This window comes from Rhinatrema bivittatum, chromosome 2, assembly GCF_901001135.1.
Source record: "Rhinatrema bivittatum chromosome 2, aRhiBiv1.1, whole genome shotgun sequence".
NCBI lineage: Eukaryota > Metazoa > Chordata > Amphibia > Gymnophiona > Rhinatrematidae > Rhinatrema > Rhinatrema bivittatum.
The window spans coordinates 261,730,069-261,747,690 of record NC_042616.1 but is presented as its reverse complement, the minus strand read 5'-3'; the positions used below and the strand labels follow the sequence as shown (position 1 = coordinate 261,747,690).

At 40.6% G+C, this 17,622-nt stretch overlaps 2 protein-coding genes across 4 annotated transcripts in view; one reads left to right on the top strand and one right to left on the bottom strand.

The window, feature by feature from the left end:
* The window catches only part of RARB (retinoic acid receptor beta), a 399,229-nt gene extending 384,455 nt beyond the window's left edge, over window positions 1–14,774 (top strand). The window contains exons 7-8 of one of the 3 annotated variants that reach the window (XM_029589450.1): window positions 7,503–7,661; window positions 14,479–14,774. In XM_029589450.1, coding sequence (XP_029445310.1) covers window positions 7,503–7,661; window positions 14,479–14,678 — 359 coding nt within the window. In that variant the 3' untranslated portion in view covers window positions 14,679–14,774. Of the gene's footprint in view, window positions 1–7,502; window positions 11,785–14,478 lie in introns of those variants that run through there. The other 2 variants (XM_029589452.1, XM_029589449.1) reach the window with 2 other exon arrangements.
* Window positions 14,775–15,959: 1,185 nt separating this feature from the next.
* The window catches only part of TOP2B (DNA topoisomerase II beta), a 777,593-nt gene continuing 775,930 nt past the window's right edge, over window positions 15,960–17,622 (bottom strand). Inside the window, 1 exon segment of the mRNA XM_029589448.1 lies at window positions 15,960–16,448. Coding sequence (XP_029445308.1) covers window positions 16,290–16,448 — 159 coding nt within the window. The 3' untranslated portion in view covers window positions 15,960–16,289.

Below are 17,622 nucleotides of genomic sequence, written 5' to 3'. Positions count from 1 at the left end.
TCATATGCAGATGAACCAATGGGCTTTGACATCAGGTGCAGGTGTACTGATGGAACTCAACATTAGGCAACAATGCACCTTTTTAGAGCATCGGCAGGGAAAGTTTCCTCAAAATTTGGGCTGGGTCCCACAGCCTCTCTGGGGCATTGTCTTATAGCAATCCATCCCGATCCATGCCCTGTCATGCCAGTCATGTTTGGACAGGGTAATCATGGAGATGAGACTAGGGATCTGAGGAATTTCCTGATTAGTAGGGGTAAACTCTTTTCTGACCCATCGCCTCTGCAGGAGAGTAGAAAATCGACCTCTTCTTTGGCAATTTTGTGAAGAGAATGACATATTTCATTCCATCATACTTGCAAAAGGACTAGTTCTTAGTTCCCTCCAAGGATATTATGGTAGCCCTGTCCGCAAAATCCTCTAGGAGACTCAGTTAAGGGTTATTTTTCATTTTGTTTTTATTTTTATTCCACACATTACTTTAATAATTCAAAGCAGATTACTTCATAATCATTCATAATAAATACAGTAAGTGGATTCTACTCTCATGTCTGGACTCTAGGATTCGAAAGGCAGCTGCTAATGCAGTCTGTGATCTTCAACACTACCTTCAAGAAAGCCAATAGATTTAGGATCTATTTTAGTATCCTTGGCACTCTTGGGTGGAATGTATATCAAGGGCTTATATTCAATGCTTTGCATAGCTTCCTGTCAGTCCTTCAGATACCAGTAGATGTGAGATATAATGAAAACCAAAGTTGTCAGAGCAGCTCCTTCAAAGCACAGTGGCTTTCTAAAGTCACTAGTGGATGAGGTGTTGGAGTATAGAAAACACATGATCTGTTCAACCATTGACATTTTGAATACCATGTAGTGGAGATAATCTCTTGGACAATAAGTTCAAGGAAGCAGTGGCTTAGTGTTAAGGCCACTGTGCACCCTCTCTACTATCATTCCAGAAACACTATCCACAGCCAAGATGCTCTGGAATAAGGCATGAAAGAGGGAGGATGTTTCCCACCTCCCCCACACCCTTATGAGTGGCAGGGTCCTCTCTATTGGCCTGGACAGAAGAGGGCCAAAAAGCCACAGACCACAGTCCAGCCAAGACTTGGCATGTGACTTTCACTGGATTGGATAGAGTATAGCCCAGATTCCAATGGACTACACCATGTCCAATACTGTGTGCTGCCTTTTGGCCTTACATCAGCGCTCTATGGGCTGGATTTTAAAAGGGTTACACATGCCGGGCCTATTTTAAAAAGGCCCAGCGATGCGCGTAAAGCCCCGGGACGCTTGTAAGTACCGGGGCTTTACAAAAGGAGCGGTCCAGGGGCAGTCCGGGGGTGGGGCCAGAGACTTCCAACAGAGCAGCCATTGCCACTGTGTTGGAGGATCGTGTGCCGGCAGGCTGCCAGTGCACGCAACTAGCGCCTGCCCAGAGGCAGGCGCAAAAGGTAGGATAAACATTTGGGGGGGGGGGGGGGGTTTAGAGTAGGGCTAGGGGGGAAAGGTTAGAGGAAGGGGTGGGAAGGTTAAGTTAGGGGGAGGGAACGGAGGAAGGTAGCGCTGCTCAGTGCATGTTATAAAATTGCGTGTCCATGTGCGCTCGCCGGGTAGCACGCACACATGGACACTCGCGCGCAAGCTTTTAAAATCTACCCCTATATATTTACAAAATGCCTTGTAGTAGTGCTTTTGCACCTACACAAGTTGGAGGTGTTTGTTTTTCTTATCTAGATTGGTCAAGAGTATGTCTCTCAGAGCTGCCACAGAATAAGAAAAAAACATCTGGATGTTAGAGTTGTAGTTTATTGATTACCTCAAATCCCTCCTGAGCCTGTCACCTCAATTGGATTTATAGAAATTCTGTTTAATGCATCTTTGGGAAAAAGCCCTTTTCCCTCAAGTCAAATGTTAATATCCATTGTGGACAGAATAAGAACTAGTCCTGTCAAGGTTGTTGGTTCTTATGGCTGTGACTGTATGTGTTGCTTCTCTGGCACCTCTTCACAGGCTTGAGTTCAATGGCCCTTAAGATCTGACTATAAGACTGTCCTGGTGGCTGATTTGTTCCAAATTCCTCTGGTGGAAATTGCCTTAATCCTGGATGTATCCAACTTAGGTTTGGAGGGGGGAGAATATAGATGGGGTCTCACCCAGGCTGTCTGGTCTGCTAAGGAAAAATTTCATGAGATAAAATTCCTGAAGCTAGGGTGGTAAAGTGCGTTGAAGGGTTTCAGGACTCAATTAGCCAATAAATTTGATTTGGTCCAAACAGACATTCAGATAGCTGTGTTCTAAGTTAACAAACAGGGCACAATGGGATCATACCTCTTATGGCAGGAAACTGCCCATATGTGGCATTGGGCCATCTCTCACAGAATGGTCCTCAGAGCCATGTATCTGGTGGACAGATTGTCAGGTCCTGGAACCCCCTCAAACAGTCCTTGGTTAGAATTTTTGGTCTACTATTCACCTATGTGCAGAGCATACCAGTGATAGCTTTGTTTCTATCTCCTTTGAAAAGAAGAGTCCCCAAAGTTCTGTCACAAGAGGGATGCACGCAGCAGCTAGTCTTGTATATTTTTGCCCTGGCTTGGAATTAGGGCCTTCAGTAAGCATATCCTTCATTACCTCTGGTTGCAAGACCAACTAAATCTCACCCCATTAACATCCCATAGTGCAGCCATTTCAGCTCATTGTAAATAATTCCTCCTCTTTTGTTAAATCCCTACTATCTTTCTCTCTCCTCCAGGTTTTGTTCATCCTTGTTCATTGTAACTGCATTCTTTCCTCTCACAGGTTCCAGTTTTTAAGTTTTGTGTTTCATCGCCCCTGTTTCACTGTAAACCAGCATGATGTGATTGTATCACGAATGCCGGTATATAAAAAGCCGAAATAAACAATTAATTAATTAATATGGAAATTCAGAACTGACCTGGGAACTATGATCCTCATAGCTTCCTGATTGGGAACTGAACATGTCTAGAGCCTAATGATCCTAAGGTCCTTCCACCCTTTTTCAAACCTCCCATTTATCTCTAAAATCATGGAAAAGGTAGTCAATTCCCAATGGACTACCTCGAAGATCACAACATCCTCCATCCCTCACAATTCGGTTTTCGTAAACATTTCAATATGGAAACCCTCCTACTCTCCCTCTCTGATCACCTCATCAGGGGCGTGGACCAAGGCCCCTGCTACATCCTTGTCCTCCTTGATATTTCCTCTGTGTTCGATACTATAAGCCACAATCACCTTCTCTCCCGCCTATCGGACATAGGCATCTCAGGTTCATCCCTCCTATGGTTTAAATCCTACCTGTCTAATAGACAGTTTTCAGTCAAAATAGGCAATGCCGAATCCACGCATTAAGCCCTCTCCCATGGTGTTCCTCAAGGTTCCTCTCTTTCCTCTACCCTATTCAATATTTACCTTACTCCCCTATGCCAGCTTCTATCTGACCTCTCAAATTCTACCTCTATGCTGATGATGTCCAAATCATCATACTGATTCATGACTCACTATCCGACTCCCTAAAACTATGGGAGAAATGCCTTACTGCCATTAACACCTTACTCACAAACCTCCACCTTGCCTTAAACACCGCCAAAACTGAACTTCTTCTCATATCCCAACACCAAACACCTAAACCCTCACTTGCAAACGACCCAGCATACAGCTCCATCTCTGACCAGCTCTATGTACGTGACCTCAGTGTTCAGATTGATCAACAACTGAACTTAAAAAAGTACATCAACACTATCCTCGAGGAAGCTCAAAATCATGAAAAAACTAAAACCCTTACTTCATGCTAATGACTTCCATACCGTTATCCAGGCCACCCTCTCTTCAAAAATGGACTATTGTAACTCCCTTCTCCTAGGGCTCCCCTTTTCCACCATAAAACCACTTCAAATGCTACAGAATGCGGTAGCAAGGACCATCTCAAATGCACGTAAATCTGATCATATTACCCCCATCCTTAAAGACATTCACTGGCTCCTGATATCCTCACGCATCCACTATAAAACCCTTTCCATCATTCATAAATCCATCTACAGACACAGTTCTAATTGGCTTGATGAGCCATTCCGCCTTGCACTAACCGCCCCACTAGAGCAACCAATAAAGGTGCCCTCCATGTGCCATCCCTCAAAAAGGCACACCTTAAGGCCACGAGGGATTGAGCCATCTCCATTGCCGGTCCTACCCTCTGGAAGTGTCTTCCCAGGAACCTGTCTTGAGCCTTGCGCTTTCAAATTCAGATCCAAATTAAAGACTTGGCTCTTTAAACAGGCCTACCCTGAATAGACCCTCACATTCTTATTCCTTGCTGCAACAACACTTGACCTGAACCTATGTATAAAATTAGTTCACCTTGTTTTATTCACTTTGTTCCTACAGGTTTTGCCACTTGCTTCTTCGTTTACATTGTTTTACCTATTCTTTTGCACATGTATCTGCACTTGTTTGCACTTGTTGCCAGCTCCTAGCTTACGCGTTTGTTCTCTAGTCCCTTACCCTGCCCGTTTAATGTAATTTCTACCTGCAGTTATGATGTAAACCGGTATGATGTATCTACTAATACTGGTATAAAAATGTTACAAATAAATAAATGTCTTGGACAATCTTTTAGGAAATGTCCATCAGAGGTTCATTCAGGTTGGGGGAATTCCCCAAAGCTGTTCTCTCAGAACCGGGGTCTGGTTTGCCATCCCAATATTGGGTATCTGGCTCTCACAGCCTAGATGTTGAAAGGGCAGCCTTGCAATCTCTGAATTGAGCAATATCTCATATTCTAGCTTTCAAGTGTTTCCTGAGTTTTGGAAGTGAGGACTTTTGTCATGTGATATGAGGGAAAGGCCCTAGATTTTGTCCTGTTGCACAAAAAAACTGCTTGAGCACCTTCCAGTTGTCTCCAAGTTGGGTTTGACAACAAACTCACAGGGTCATTAATCAAATCGCGTTAAGGCATTTTCACATGTGAAAAACATCTTAACACAAAGCTCAACGCATGGTGTGATGCAAATTTTTAAAAGGAGGGGGATTGGGGAGGAGTTCGGGGCAAGAATTCTGCAAAAGTGGGCTGGCTTCGCGAAGCCATAATGGATATCACGCAGTTTTAACACTGAAAATAACTACACCTTTTTCAATTGTGTTAAGCTGTGCAATATGCCCATAACGCAATTTACAATTTTTTCGCAAATTCTGTTTTGGGCTGGACAGAGAGAAAGCCTCTAGGAGAGGCACCATAGTAAGCAATTTATGCTACTATAGGAGGTGAGGTTTAGGTAGTAGTATAGGGCTTAGGGGCCACTTTTACATGCATAGTGAGACAGACGAACAGAACAGTGCACACTAGGTTGAGAGAACATTGTACAAATGTCATCGTTGTGTGAGTTGCCTCATTCTGAAGGACATCAAATCTTCACAAGACTGCACTGTTCTGTTCGTACATCTCTGCATGTAAAAGTGGCCCCTAAGCTGTACACTACCAAAACCTCACCTCGAATTACTAGGTGGACCTCCTATAGTAGCATAAATAGCTAACTACTACAAGGGCCTTGTAGATAGTCTGTCTCTCCCCCAGTGGTGAAATGAGCACTTTGCAGGTAGGGAAATGCAATTATCTAAGTATTACCGCAAAGTGTGAAAAGTTAACGCATTTCAGTAATATCTATACGAAGCACTAAGATAACACACATTGCGATAGGCTATTACTATAAAACATGCCCCTTTTCATGCGATATTTAGTGGTTTGATAAATCTAGGCCTCAGGGGTAGATTTTGAAATGTGATGCACAATTTGCCCCACCCCTTTGGCTAGCCCCTGGGCTTATACATGTCCCAGGGGTTTATGCGCATGGCTGGGCCCTTTGAAAATTGGCCCAGCACGTGTAAGGACTGAGGGGGCCATGCAGCAGAGTGGCAAGGGCTGCACATACCCAATGGGGCATGCCTCACTTGATGTTAAAGTTCTTTGATGGGCTTTATCTCATAATGTCAGCCATGTGTGAGGGCTGAGATCAAGCTATCCTAAGAGAGCCCCTTGTTACAGGTAACTAACTCCACGTTCCCTAACAGCCTAACACATTTAAAGAAACATTTTGAAAGAAGATGAAATCCAGTGTTTGCAGTACATTAATTCCCATTCTTTGATCACACAGAGAGCTCAAATGATCAAAGATTTCTCCATAAGCAAAGAATGGGGGGAGTGGGGAAGGAATCGTCAGTTAAATCAAGTACTCAGACCTCTAGCCAGTCCTGGCCATAAGCAACAGGCAAAGGTGAAGACCGCTAAAATGTCCCTTTTAAGAGGTTTGTTCAAAAACACTTTTAAAATCAATTCTCATTCTAAAAGAACAATGATTTAAAATAAAAGTATCTATTTCATGTTTGGAAAGTTAGTTGCATAAACTTATCTGGCTAATTTACAGGGTCATTCTTTATTGTGCGATGTGTTGGTGCCGCACGTGATACTGGGCGCATCGTGGTGGTATTATTAAAATTAGGGGAAGGGGAGGAGCGTGGGTGGCGTTTGGGCAGATTTATCCCCTGGCAGCACTGTGGGCGATGTTTTTCACATTATTGCGGGCAGCACCGCAGGAAATAACTGCACCTTTTCCCATGGTGCTAAGGGGGTGATAGTGGGCGGCCGGCTGTACCGCACACTATCACCCCCCCCCTCCACCCCTTTTTTGGGGGTTAGCTGGGTTATTCAGTGATTCATGCATGCCACTGAATATGCCCAACTATCTTAAATTTATCCAACAAATTTCAGGACCACTCTTTGGCTATCCTAAAGTTATCCAACTATCTTAGCCAGATAATACTGAATAACAGCTCACTGCCCAGAATGCCCGACATAGCCAAATGCGTTTTTAGCCAGATAAGTTATCCAGTTATGTCAGGAGTAGTCAGACAAGTGGGATTTTTGAATCCCACCATTTGTTTGACTGAGTACCAAACTTATCTGGACAAACACACTGAATATAGACCTGATTCAGATTATGTCAATATGTATTTCCTTAATATGAGGACTCTCAGCAAGCAGGAAGGCCCTACTACACTTTCACATTAACAATTCTGCATTGGCCTTAGCATCTGAGGTCAAAGATGCATGATTATTAAAAACAAAACAAAACACTACCACACAACAGTCCAGTAGACAAACTTTTGGGTGGTTAAAAACAGGTGTTTGATTTCCAAAAATACTACACATAACAGTACAAATACTGTCATATTGTCAGTGAAACAAGCAGCTCAAAAAGTAGTTTTATTTTACAAAGGGCAAGGACATTTATTGTTCACATTATTAAAATATCTTGTTTTATTTTTAAGCTCAGTGCTGCCATCTACTGATTTTCAAAAGTGGTTTAAAATGCAGGTAGTGAACTGTTATTTTACATGCATTACTAATTGTACAGTATTATTGCAGCACAGAAGCTGAACAAATAACTGCTATACTTAAGGGTGAATTCTTCACTCCCATCCAGATCGCCAGGACCTTGAAGAACCAACAAAAGTAGATAAGCTACAAGAACCCTTGCTGGAAGCACTGAAGATCTACATCAGAAAGAGAAGACCTAATAAACCTCACATGTTTCCAAAGATCTTAATGAAAATCACAGACCTTCGCAGTATTAGTGCAAAAGGTACTGTCTGTAGCCATCAAACCTTGAGGATTGATTCTGTGGGATCTCCAAATCTAGGCAGGTCCAGGCACAACCAGGACGGGAGACCTGACAGGAAGACTGGGTGCTACAGGAATGACACAGGGGGCACTCCTCTCTGTGAGCCACTACTGAATCAACAATTCAGCATGGTATTAGGGAACGTTATGTTGCTAAGGCTTGTATATTTCCAAAAGGCATACTGCGTTCATTACTATTCTGTGGATAGTTAATGTCCCATGGTAATTTTTGCAAGTAGGGATGTTAATCCTAGGGTCACAGCAATATTCCAACGTAGGCTATACAATTTCACCAGCTGAAAATCTGTGTGTAGAAAGAATGAAAGAGTTTTTTTTCCAAGTCTGTTTTCTAATGTACATAGCTATTAATAAAATGTGCATCACCTTAGATAAAAATGTAATATAAACATGCCCCTATGATTTCCAAGGATGCTGCTTACACAGTGTTGCTTAGGCAGAATGAAATTTATAGGCTTAAAATAATTATTCACAGAACTGTATAGGCTTAAACTATAATTATACATAACCGTAAAGTAGCCAATTTGATGGTTGAATTATTTTGTGTAAGATCTTACATTTGCAAGTCTCTCTCTAACATTATCATCATTAGCTCTGAATTCTAAAAAAAAATAAAAAAAATTCATTTTATCTCTTTTGATAGTCCACAGAGCGATGCCAATATTTAAAGCTACTTAGCCAAGTAACTTACAAGTTAATGAGCTAAATGTCTAGTTTTCAATTTCCCAGCTGGATAAGGAATGGGCATTTCAGAGGTGGAAACAAGTAGCTGGGTAACCCATCCGGCCAACTCCAATATTGGGAGTTAGCCAAATAAGTTTTACGGTTAACTGTAGCCATGTCCTGAAACAAGTCTGAAGTTATCCAACCACATGTGATAACTTTAGCCTTAACCAGCTATATTCCATAGAATTTTCTTTGGACTATAACCAGCTATTGAAAGCAAATAAAATAAGTGGCGTGTGAGCCTAAAGGCCCATTTTTCCAAACACCCAGAGGACCATATTCAGCACCACTTAGCCGGACACATTTCTAGTTAGCTGGCCAAGTGGAGGGCAGGAAGAGGGCATAACTGGAAGGAGCTGAATTTGCTGGATAAGATATCTGGCTAACTCGGATTTTCAGAGTTATGTGGATAAGGTATCCACTAAGCCTAGTTGTCCTACAAGACCTGTCCTATTCTGCCAAAACCCTCCTTACTCCTAACCCACCCCAGTGTAAGTTTTTATTGGGCTCAAAGTAAAGCAGACATGGCTGCTCAGCAGTCTGCCCTCCCCCTTCCATATTACTGTAAGAGCAATGGTGGAAGCAACTAGGATTACTATACAGCACACAGTGATCCTGGCACCAAAACTGAGTTAGCAAAGGTACTGGGATTAGGGATGAGGTAGGAGGAAGATTCAGTGTTGATTGAGGCAAACTGGGGAGGTGAGGCTGCCAAGCTTATACTTGGAGGGGTTTAGAGTTACATGTAACCCCTTGTTACATGTAAACCGATCTGATATGAATTTTATTCATGAAGGTCGGTATATAAAAGTGTTAAATAAAATAAATAAATAAGAGTGGCCTTGTTCTACATGGGCAAGGCCCATGTTCTATACACAGAGTGAGGGTATGGAAAACAGACTGTTAAAAATAAAAAGTGGCATGTATGCCTCTTTTCACTGTAGCTGCTTAACCAAATATATTCATTGGAGTACAGCTGGTTAACTCTATAAAGATATCTGGCTCTCTTTAGCCAGATAACTTTAAACCTATGCAGTGATAATCAAAGATAGCCAGTTAGGTTTAAAAGTTATCCAGTTATACTAAACACAACATTTATTCCACTGAATATCCAGGCTAACTTATCCAGCTAACTAGCTGGATATGTTAACCATTCTAGGCTTTTTTTAATATTGACCTCAGCAAGTGTAAAGATGTGAGAAGATAGTATGACAAAAAATTACATGTATTACCTCTATTAACTGTTACCATATATGCTTGTTTTAATGGGGGAAAAAAAGTTAATACTGAAAGCAATTTTTCAGTCTCATGTTGCATGGCTGACCTCCCATGACAACCATAGAGTAACTTTCCATTTCTGAATATTAGAAAGGTTATCTATATGTCATACTAAACAATATCTAAACAGCATGCTTACCAATAATGCTATTGATAAGAGATAAGCAACTGTCAAACCTGTAGATTACTTTTGTTTTTTTGAATTAGAATTACCCTCCTCCCTCATTAAAAAAAACCACAAAACTTAGAAAGCTGAACACCAATAAACATTTTCAACAAACAATGAACTGGATAATTTAAATGATCTAAAAGAGGACATTATAGAAAGAAACATGCAAAACCAACCCAATTAAAATACCTTCTTAGTGCTCATTTCAGAACTGTATTAAACACGTTTCTAGGATAAATTAAATATTACATTGTAAATTAACCATGTACAGCCACTGTATGCAAATAGCCCTCATGAATATTTTTGGTGGAGATCCTGAAAATCAAACCATGTGTGTTCCTCAAGAAACACTGTTTCAAAGCCCTGCTTCAGGAAGAAGAGAGAGCGGCAGCACCAGTACAGTCACAAACATTTCATTGGCTAGTCAAAAAAAACAAAACTCATGCAGTTTTCCTATGACTTGATGGGAACCCTGCAAAATTTCCCTAAGCATGTGCACCCACTTCTAGCAGGGCATTATTGCTTATGAATGTGTAAAAATTTTAGATTGTTTTCTAGCACATACAATAGGGTAGCATCTTACCCGCATTTATTTCATAAGATAATATGCATAGAAAATCAAAAGTGAGGGCATGACAAATGCTGGAACAAGAATAACATGTCCCCTGCAGAAGGCCTCAATCGCTGCAGATGCTACTAGTACAGACTAAAATATTATTAATGAAGCACAGAAATATCTGTAAGCAGAGTATTGGGAGCTAACTGCATCCAAGAACAAGAAAGATTTAGAGTTGTAGATTCTGTTGGGCAAAATTAGATTTAGAAGTTCAATTATTCTGAACTATGAATAAATTTGTGGTATTTACAAACAGGCCGATTCAGTACAGTGCGCTCAGGCTGAGCGTACCCATTAACCCCCATCTAGATGTGCGTTTTCCAAGCGCAAATATTACCCCTTATACAGTAAGGGGTAATAGCGCGAGGAAAATGCATGTCCAACTCCCCCAAAAGCCAATCATCTGTTAGAGATCTTGGTGTCATCTTCGATCAACAATTAAACATGAAGAGATATGTTAGTTCCATACTCAAAGTCGGCTTTTTCAAACAATGTCTTAAAGAAACTGAAACCCTTACTATACCCCCAAGATTTCCGCAAAGTGATACGAGCTATTAGTCCCACCAAACTAGACTACTGTAACGCACTCTTCCTTGGGCTCCCTTATGCCAAAATAAAGCCGTTACAGATGCTGCAACACGCAACAGCACGACTGCTCTCAAATACCTGCAAGGGTGATCACATCACTCCCATCCTTAAAGAGCTGCACTGGCTCTCAATCCTCTCCCACATCCACTAGAAAACGCTGACCATTGTACACAAATCCCTCTATGTCTATAATTCAAACTGGCTCGACCTGCCTCTTACCCCATACCAATCATCAAGACCCATCAGAACAGCCAATAAAGGCACCCTTATTGTACCTCCACTTAAAACTGCCCGCCTCTCCTCTACACGGGACCGTGTCTTATCAATTGCTGGACCGTCCCTATGGAATACTCTTCCCCCCCCATCCTGCGCCTTGAACCATGCTCCATTAAATTTAAGAAGAAATTAAAAACCTGGTTATTCAAACATGCCTACTCAGAATAGGACCTTGTTTACTTGTGCCCCCCCTGGTCTGCTTCCCCAAGATACTGAACATTAAGCCTCTACTTAAGTATCTTCTGAGTTACCTCTTGTTGTTTTAACTATCCCTTCCATGCTGTTCTCAAGTTATTCCCCCTCCTAGTTACGCTCCCTTGTTATTATGTAATTTCAGTTCTGCTGTTTATTGTGAACCGGCATGATGTCCCTACTAATACCGGTATATAAAAGATGTTAAATAAATAAAATAAATAATAGTGCCCACAACATGCAAATGCATGTTGATGAGCCTATTAGTTAGTCCCACGCGATACAGAAAGTAAAATGTGCAGCCAAAGGCAGGCGTTAATTTCGGCCGGCACCGGGCAAGTGTACAGAAAAGCATAAAAAACTGCTTTTCTGTACAACCTCCGACTTAATATCATAGCGATATTAAGTCGGAGGTCCCAAAAATAAAAAAAAATTAAAATTCTAAAAAAAAAATTTTTTTAATCTGCCCGCAGGTTGGAAGACGGACGCTCAATTTTGCCGGTGTTCGTTTTCCGAACCCATGGCTGTCAGTGGGTTCAACAACCAATGCTGGTAAAATTAAGCATCTGCTGTCAAACCTGCTGACAGCCGCCGCTTGTCAATAAGGAGGCACTAGGGACACGTTAGTGTTCCTAACACCTCCTTATTACCGGAAGTCCTCATTTAAATACAGAATTGCGCACCCAGGAGAGTGGCTTGGGCGCGCGTCGGGAGAGTGGGCGCTTGCCTTGGAGTGCCGGCTCTCCTGAAAATTTTACTGAATCGGCCCGTAAGTAACCACCAATGATGGTGGCACTGAGAGATTTTCTCAATTGAGTTTTGTGATTGTGGCTTGTTTGTGCTCGTAATCTACAGTCTTAAAAGATTCCAGTCTAGTTTGGTTGGTTGTGGCTCCAGTATATAAATAAATCATTATCAACAGTTCAGGGACTAATGACCTAGAGCAGCACAAAAAAGGTTTGAGGCATTTTTAAGCTTCCCACCTGATGGGATTAATCACTACCCACTCTGACAATCACAGATATCCTAATATGAATCATTTTAAAAATGTGTATTTTTTTTAACCAGGAGATTTAAACCTTCTGCTTTGGCAACAGTTCAACAGTTGTTACATCGTGTCCCCAGTAGGGTCAAGGTGGCAGGGTGGTAACCCTCCCCAAAGCTTTATGCAGGACCTCAGTCTAAGCCAAGAAGGGACTGGCCTCAGCTCATAAAGCAGACCCTGCATTTATATCTTACCAAAAGGCTGAGTTGAATGTCAATATGATATGGAGAAGTTAGGTGCTTCCACAATATGGCAAAGGAATAGTTTAAAACTTATCAAAAGACATCAGGACAGCTTTAGAATTTTTAAGGGACAGTCATACATGGACAAAACTCTGACTACTTAACATCAGAGAAAAAAAACACACTCTATATTATCCTAGTCCCATTCATTTTCAATGAGCTTGCTTGTGCTATTCCATTGTGATTTAAAAGAAAGTTTAAAATCACAATCGGTTAGAACAAGCAAGCACACTGAAAATGAATGGGACTGATTATATAGAGTGTGGTTTTTCTCCGATGTTAAGTAGTCAGAGTTTTGTCTATGTATGACTGTCCCTTAAAAATTCTAAAGTTGTACTGATGTTTTTTGATTATAGTTTTGGGATAGTTTGTAATTATAATGGAATAGTTTAGCCAACAAAATCAGGGTTCTCACCATCCAATTTCCAAATATTTCCCATTAACAAAGGAACATCTCAATCTATTTTATGCAGCTGGAGAACAGAGGAGAGATTACTCTTCCTTTAAATCCCACCCAAATAATCAAATCTGTTAGCAACTGGTTTTCCTTTCCAAACAATTGGGTTCCTTATTCCCACTTTCACCATGATTTACATGCTTGTGGGCATCATTAGCATAAGCCAATTTACATTATAGGTTAGAGGTGAAGCAGGGTTTACATTATGAAATAACCAAGACAAAAAAGCAATAAGAAATCAGGAAGCCGGAAGCCGGAATTCAAAAATGACAATAAGAGAACATGAGGTAACTTAAGCCACAATTATTGGGTTCTTCATGCAGTCTGTTGAAAAGCACTAAGAGGCATAGGCAAACCCACAGGAAAACCAAAGGCCATTACAATGGGCTGCTTTTGACAAAATTATTAAAGCTTACTGACACCTAAAGGAAAAAGGCTTCTTATGACAAATTAGTCTTTCATGTATCATGGGATTTTCAAAACTTGTTTTCTCAAACCATTTCATATTTTTGCACTTTCACATTTTTCTTTCAGCTGTGATGGTACATTCATTGATTTTATGATTTATACTTGTTTTAAATATTTGTAATCATGTTTGGCATATGGCCTTCTTGTTGCTGTGCTAAATGAGCCCACACTACCCACCAGTACTACTGTTCTGCTTCATTTCCTTGTATTGTTTTTAGTTCAGATGATTTTCTGAGTTGTCAATGGATTTCAACGGCTGCCAATTCCACAATCACTCATTCAGTGGCATCCTATGCTGGCTCCAAACTTTCCTCTGTGTTGTGGGAGCAGCTAAAGCAACTGCAGTTTGCTGAGATGCTGCCCAAAACACTTTCTAATGAATTACCTATTTAGAAATCACAAGTGGTTACCTTAGTGCAAAGGAACAATTTAAAGTGTGCATGAAATGCTGATAGCATGCATAGCTGAAATTCCACGATTACAAGCAGCTCTTTTCAGTCACTCAGAAAAAGGTATGAAAATGTTCCAGCAGAAAAATAATGTGCTAGTTTAAAATGAAAAATTCAGAGAAACCATCTTTACAAGAAAAAACAATGTAGTCAGATAAGATTCTTTTATGAGGGGTACCTTTTGGGTATCAATGTTTGGCCTTACTGGTGCTGAGATAGTTCTAACCAGTGACAATTCTAATTTTATTTTTTAAGGAGCTGAACGTGTTATCACATTAAAGATGGAAATCCCTGGATCAATGCCACCTCTCATCCAAGAAATGCTGGAAAACTCAGAAGGCCATGAACCAGGGACACCAAGCCCAAGTGGAAACACTACAGAGCAGAGTCCTAGCATCTCACCCAGTTCAGTGGAAAACAATAGCGTTAATACAGAAGCACCCCAGGTGCAATAATACTATTCAGCCACTTTATGCATTCCTATCTGTTAATATACAGGGGATTAAAAAAAAAAAAAAAAAAAAGAACACATGCACATTGCTGCATAATTTCTGAACTCACATACATAAACTCAAGAAAGGACCAAGATGTTTGAGATCTATACAGACATATACCCTTTGCCGTTTGAATTCTTGATTCTGTTGGACTTTGAAAACCTAGAAAAAGAAACATTTTAAACCTTTTGACATTTAAAAATCTGAATCTGCCATTTCGCACAAGGAATTAGTTTAAGCTTTTGTTTTCTCTTATGAACATCAAAGATTGCATGACATGACCGATTGGAAGCTGGTTTTAAAATCTTACTTTGAGGACTTGTACATTCAACTGTAAGACTCCATTCTCTCTCTAGTGGATATTTGATGTTTTCCTCTCGTCTTGCATACATAAAATGATCAAGACTATCACAAGGTAACAAAATGGACTAACTGTACATGTCCAGATTAAAAGCAAACAAAAAAATTTAAGAATCTGATTTAGTTAGTATGGAAAAGTATGTCTTTGCTTGTTATATGCCCTCAATTGCATCTTTTATGCCATCTCCTACCAGAACTACAACATAAAAAAATTCACTATATTTGCAGAAGTGAATTCTTCTGTATCAGTGTAACTGCCTCTTCAACGAATCCAGTACAATTTGTTCAAATGTTAATGTCACTTTCTAATTACAAAAAGAGTGTCTTGGTACTAGGCTGATCTGGTTTCAAAAAAATACCACCATCTGCATTTTTTCCAGTAATAGCCTCAAAGGCAGAACACTTTTCAGTGTTACTGGTTTTCGATACCTGTTTACAAGTCATTAGAGTCACTTCATGGGAGATGAGAAGGCTGGTTTACTATATAACAGCAGGGGTTTGGTATTTCCCAATGTTCAAACACAAGTGTTCCCAATGCATCTAGCATTAAGGAGTCAATGGTGGAATGCCCCAAGGCACTGGATCTGCCTCTCTTACTCTGCTCAATCCCCAATGGAGGAGGAAGCTGTGGTAGTGTGGTTACAAAATTCCTGTTTCAGAGTTTCTCATGTCTCATATGAAGCACTAGTGGGTTTTATTAAACTATTTTAGCAGTCTGTGATGTACTTTCACTAGCTCTGTTTATCCATTGAAATTGTTTAACAATGATTTATATGTACATATACTGTTTACCTTTTTTTTCCATGGAGTCTTCTGTCAAAGAATAAAATATATTTATTCTAAGATCACTTTAGTCCTGATGTTCACACCAGACACTAGTTATACAGTTCAATTTTTAATGTTTCAACTTCATTTCAAAAAGCAGGGTTTGCAGTTTGCAACCATGACAATTAAAATGTGTGCTTTAGCACAGCAATCTAAAACATTTCTACAAGCCCATCAGACAAATACATGACATTTCAATGAGTAAAAAAGAGCATAAAACTGTATATGTAACAACAATGTTAAAATGCCTACACACAATAATAAAAACCATCAATTACAGCATCACATAACATAAGCCAAATGTACAAAAGTCTGCGACAGAAAGGACAAAAAGACTACACAAGATATTTTGTTGGAAAATGTTTGTGTGCTCATTTGGGCATTTAATTAATACATATCAAAATCATCTTCTTCATCGGATTCCACAAAATATTTCACTTCTTTTCTAGCTCGACCTGGCTGCTGTCGTGATGCGCTCTCAGAGCCAAAGTCTGATGGGAAGATGTCTCCATCAGATTCATGTTGAGATGGTACTTTCTTGGATTTCTGAAGTCAAAATGAAAAAATAATTTATTAGAACAGTAGTTCTTCGAGAAAGTCAAGCTCCTCAGAGCTTTTATCTTTACCATTTTGCCCAAATCCTAAATACAATACTTAATTTTTTTTTAATCAGACATGGAGAATAATCAAAAGAGGCAGTAGGAACAGTTGCAAAGACTAACTACTGTGCAGTAGGGATGTGCAGCAGGGACGGATTCGTCCCATTCGGTATTCGTCGGGACCCAAATCCGTTGCATTTGTTCTCGGGGGACCCCGATCCGTTCATTAGTTACATATGTATTCGTTTCCAAAAAAAACCCCCATCCCAACTCTTTAAATTTAATTAACTACAACCCCCCACCCTCCTGACCCCCAAAAATTGCCAAAAGTCCCTGGTGGTCCAGCGGGGGTCCTGGAGCAATCTCCTGCACTCGGGCTGTCGGCTGCCAGTATTCAAAATGGCATCAATAGCCTTTGCCCTTACTATGTCACAGGGGCTACCGGTGCCATTGGTCAGCCCCTGTCACATGGTAGGAGCAATGGTCTTATATTAAACGGGTCTACCCGGGGATTTTTTAGTTAATTCCTAACCCTGATTGTTTAGTTCACACGGTTTAACCTCTACTAACCACCCCCCCTCCTCCTCCTCACCTTCCCCCCTCTTTCTTTCCCCCCCTGCCTCCCCTCCCCGTTCCCATAATCTACCATTTTATTTGTTATTTTTTCTTTTTCCAATCTTACCCCGTCTTAATCACAAGTCTAATAAGTACTCTTTCAGTTTTCATTTAAGTGTCTAATCCATTGACGCTATATGAGATGTCTGTCTAATGTTATACAGTATCACCTGGTCGATTTTCAGATACTGCCAAACCTGGGTCATATGACTTCCCCTGTTTTTCACGCGTTTTTACTGTGTATTCGCCCATTTAAACGCTGGAGTCGAGGGTTTCTTTCTGGCACATCGCGGTGAGGTGTATAACCCCCTTGGACTGTAAGTTTGTTTTCTATCCTTCATTATTACTTTCGCGGACCCTGTGGCAACGATCTTTTTACATAATTTGTCTTATTCTTAGTTTGATCCCTTTACTTGGAGACCGGCTCGATCCAATTTTCAAGCATTTTGGAAATACATTATATACCTCCTTCGCCCGCATGGTAGCGGGTGAGTGCTTGCACATGA